This window comes from Chiloscyllium plagiosum, chromosome 44, assembly GCF_004010195.1.
Source record: "Chiloscyllium plagiosum isolate BGI_BamShark_2017 chromosome 44, ASM401019v2, whole genome shotgun sequence".
NCBI classification, from domain to species: Eukaryota; Metazoa; Chordata; class Chondrichthyes; order Orectolobiformes; family Hemiscylliidae; genus Chiloscyllium; species Chiloscyllium plagiosum.
In genome coordinates, this window is record NC_057753.1 from 13,498,604 (window position 1) to 13,503,056 (window position 4,453).

The 4,453-nt window shown below is 42.2% G+C and overlaps 1 gene segment (V, D, J or C); it reads left to right on the forward strand.

Moving 5' to 3' along the window:
- The first annotated feature begins 545 nt into the window (after positions 1-545).
- Positions 546-1,451, forward strand: LOC122543605. The segment is given in 2 exon segments: positions 546-672; positions 1,093-1,451. Coding segments are annotated over 2 exon segments (405 nt in total).
- The last annotated feature ends 3,002 nt before the right edge of the window (positions 1,452-4,453 follow it).

Sequence of the window (4,453 nt, forward strand, 5' to 3'; positions counted from 1 at the left end):
ATACAATTTTAAAAATAAATCTCCGATTTACACATGAAAGAACTGAAACTAAATGTTCATTCTAAAATCAAACTTAACAAACAATCCAGATCTTCTTTCAACAGATAATTTCAATTAAATCAAACTATAGACTTTTGTAATAAATTCTGTGTCTTCCGATCTTATACTGCACAACCACCTGATGAAGAAGCAGAGCTCCAACAGTCAGTGCTTCCAAATAAACCTGTTGGACTATAACTTGTTGCAGTGTGATTTTTAACTTTGTACACCCCAGTCCTACAACGGCATCTCCAAATCGGTAAACATGAACTGTGTGCCTTCTTTGACTTCGCCTATGGCCAAAGAAAACTGCCAAATTTCAATATTGGCTTAAAGTCTTTGTAAAAACCCCTTTTTCTGGTGAATAAATCCATCGTGTTCCTTTGTCATCTGAAATGAGGTCAAATATCTTGAAGCTGATTGGTTGAATCGAAGAACAAAGGCGTTTGAAGCTCATTGGTTGGCGTCTGATGTATTTGTCAATAATGAACCAATGGGCAGAGATCCGGAAGGGTTTCCGATTCTTGAGGAAAAGTTTTTTAGCTTCAAACAGTTCTGCTCACATTCACTGTGATCTCTCTGCGATAATGTCGACTGGGGCACTGTTCCTCACAGCTGCAGCTGTTCTAACAGGTTGGTTGGTAACTTGAGGATCTCTCTGTTTCAGATCCGCACCGGCAATTGCATTTATCCGAGCAGTGCCATCAACACAGATGCAGTGATATATTCTCTCCAAATGAAAATAATCATGTGGAGCCAAACTTTTCCAACACCAGCACTGTTTATGCATAAGAATAATGAAGTGGTTTCTGTAATTTCTGGACTCTCCTGGAGTCTCTAACTTCAAGTGCTGATTTTGCTAACGTTGACCTTTGCAACATAACCTACATGCCTCTGTCTAAGTTTGTTCTTCCCATTCTATGATCTGCATCTCCTTCTTTGCTATGATCTGCCTATACCGCTCGTAAACAAAGCTTTTCACTGCGCTGAGGTTCACGTGTGCATACGTCCATCAATTAACCAGTCAAATAAATTGTTCAATCAATTTTACAGGACTTTGTCGAGGTGATTCTGTCTGGCAGACACCGGCTTTGATCGCAGTGAATGTGGGGGACAGTGTCCAGTTGTTCTGTAATTATACTAAAACAAGCAACAATGTTTACCTGTTCTGGTACCGTCAACATTCTAGTGGTTCCATGGATTTTCTGCTAAAGAGAAACAAATTTGACGGGAACGCAGAGAAGTTTCACGGAGACCGGTTATCCTCAGAGCTCGATCATGTGAACAGCACCATCAAGTTGAAAGTGGTGATAACAGAACTGGCAGACTCTGCAGTGTATTACTGCGCACTGAGCCCCACGGAGACTCAGAACTGGTCTGACCCTGTACAAAAACTGTCAGAGAGTCACTGATCATGGCAGTGTGTCCGGCAAACGTTCAGATCAGGAGTGGATCAGAATGGGTTCCCGAATTCACGGTGATATCTGATATTTTTCATTTGAGTACAAACCTTTATTCGTTACACGTGCATTATTCAACTAAACTCAACCTGTAAGTTTTGTGAAAGAAGAGTGAATACATGATTTCATGCCTTTTGAAACGTCAAAAAGTTTTCCACGTTGACAGCATTGAGCGATGTGGAAAATGCAGCAACCAATTATAGAGTCATAAGTTGTACAGCACAGAAACAGACCCTTCGGACCAACTTGTCCTTGCCGACCAGGTATCCCAACCCAATATAGCTCACCAGCCAGCACGAGGCCAAATCCCTTCCAACCCTTCCTATTCATATACCCATCCAGATGCCTTTTAAATGTTGCAATTATACCAGCCTCCACCACTTTCTCTGGCAGCCCATTCCATATACGTACCACCCTCTGCGTGAAAAAAGTTGCCCTTACGTCTCTTTTATATTTTTTCCACTCTCAACATATCCTGTGCCCTCTAGTTCTGGACATTCCGACCCCAGCGAAAAGAGTTTGTCCGTTTATCCTATCCATGCCCCGTATGATTTTATAAATATCTATATGGTCATCCCTCAGCCTCTGACGCTCCAGGGAAAACAGGCTTAGTCTATTCAACCTCCCTCTATAGATCAAATCCTCCAACCCTGGCAACATCCTTCCGATAGAAAGGAGACCAGAATTGCACGCAATATTCCAACAGTGGCCTAACCAATGTCCTCTACAGCCGCAACATGACCCCCAACTCCTGCATTCAATACTCTGACTGATATAGGAAAGCATACCAAACGCCTTCTTCACTATCCTATCTACCTGCGACTCCACTTTCTAGGAGCTATGAACCTGCACTCAAAGGTCTCTTTGTTCAACAACACTCCCTGGGAACTTACCATTAAGTGTATAAGCCCTGCTAAGATTTCCTTTCCCAAAATGCAGAAATTCATGCTTATCTAAATTGAACGCCATCTGTCATTTCTCAGCCCATTGGCCCATCTGATCAAGATCCCGTTGTAATCTGAGGTAACCTTCTTCGCTGTCCGCCTCACCTCCAATGTTGGTGTCATCAGCAAATTTACGAACTATATCTGTTATGCTCACATCCAAATCATTTATATAAATGAGAAAAAAACAGTGGACCAGCATCAATCCTTCTGGCACTCCACTGGTCACAGGCCTCCAGTCTGAAAAATAACCCTCCACCACCACCTTCTGTCTTATACCTCTGAGCCAGTTCTGTATCCGAATGGCTAGTTCTCCCTGTATTCCATGTGTTCTAACCTTACTCTCCAGTCTCCCACAGGGATCTTTGTTGAACGCGTGACTGAAATACATATAGAGCACATCTACCGCTCTGCCCTCATCAATCCTCTTTGTTACTTCTTCAAAAACATCTGTGAAGATTGTGAGACATGATTTCCCACGCAAAAAGCCATGTTGAATATCTCTAATCAGTCCATGCCTTTCCAAATACATGCACATCCTGTCCCTCAGGATTCCCTCCAACAACTTGCCCACCACCGACGTCAGGCTCACTGGCCTATAGTTCCCTTACGCCCTTTCTTAAACAGTGGCATCATGTTAGCCAATCTCCAGACTTCCAGCACCTCACCTGTGACTATTGATGATACAAATATCTCAGCCGGGGGCCCAGCAATTAATTCCCTACCTTTCCACAGGACTGTTGGATACACCTGATCAGGTCTTGGAATTTATCCGCCTTTATGCATTTCAAGACATCCAACACTTCCTTCTCTGTAATATGGACATTTTTCAAGATGTCACTATCTGTATCCCTACATTCTATATCTTCCATGTCCTTTTCCACAATAAACACTGATAGAAAAATATTCGTTTAGATCTGCCCCATCTCCTGTGGTTCCACACAGAGGCCGCCTTGCTGATCTTTGAGGGGCCCTATTCTCTCCCTAGTTGCAATTTTTTCCTTAATAAATTTGTCCAACCCTCTGGATTCCCCTTAATTCTATTTACCAAAGCTATCTCATGTTCCCTTTTTTGCCCTCCTGATTTCTCTCTTAAGTATACTCCTACTGCCTTTGTACTATTCTAAGGTTTCACTCGATGTATCCTGTCTATACCTGCCATATGCTTCCTTCTTTTTCTTAGCCAAACCCTCGATTTATTTAGTCATCAAGCATTCTCTATACCTACCAGCCTTTCCTTTCACCCTAACAGGAATGTACTTTCTCTGGACTCTCGTTATCTCATTTCTGAAGGCTTCCCATTTTTCAGCTGTCTCTACCTGCGAACATCTGTGCCTAATCAGCTTTTGTAAGTTTTTGCCTGATACCGTCAAAATTGGTCTCCCTCCAATTTAGAACTGTAATTTTTAGATCTGGTCTATCCTTTTCCATCACTATTTTAAAACTAATACAATTATGGTCGCTGGCCCCAAAGTACTCCTCTACTGTCACCTCAGTCACCTGCCCTGCCTTATTTCCCAAGAGTAGGTCAAGTTTTGCACTTTCTCGAGTAGGTACATCCGCATACTGAATTAGAACATTTACTTGAACAGACTTAACAAATTCCTCTCCATCTAACCCCTTAACTCTATGGCAGTCACAGTCTATGTTTGGTAAGTTAAAATCCCCTGGCATAACCACCCTAATATCGTTACAAATAACTGAGATCTCTTTACAAATCTGTTTCTCAATTTCCCTCAGACTATTAGAGGGTCTATAATCCAATCCCAATAAGGTGATCATCCTTTTCTTATTTCTCAGTTGCACCCAAATAACTTCCCTGGATGTACTATCGGGAATATCCTCCCTTAGTACAGCTGTAATGCTATCCCTTATCAAAAACGCCACTCCCCCTCCTCTCTTGCCTCCCTTTCTGACCTTCCTGTAGTATTTGTACCCTGGAACATTAAGCTACCAGTCCTGTCCATTCTTGAACCACGTTTCTGTAATTTCTATGATATCTCAGTCCCA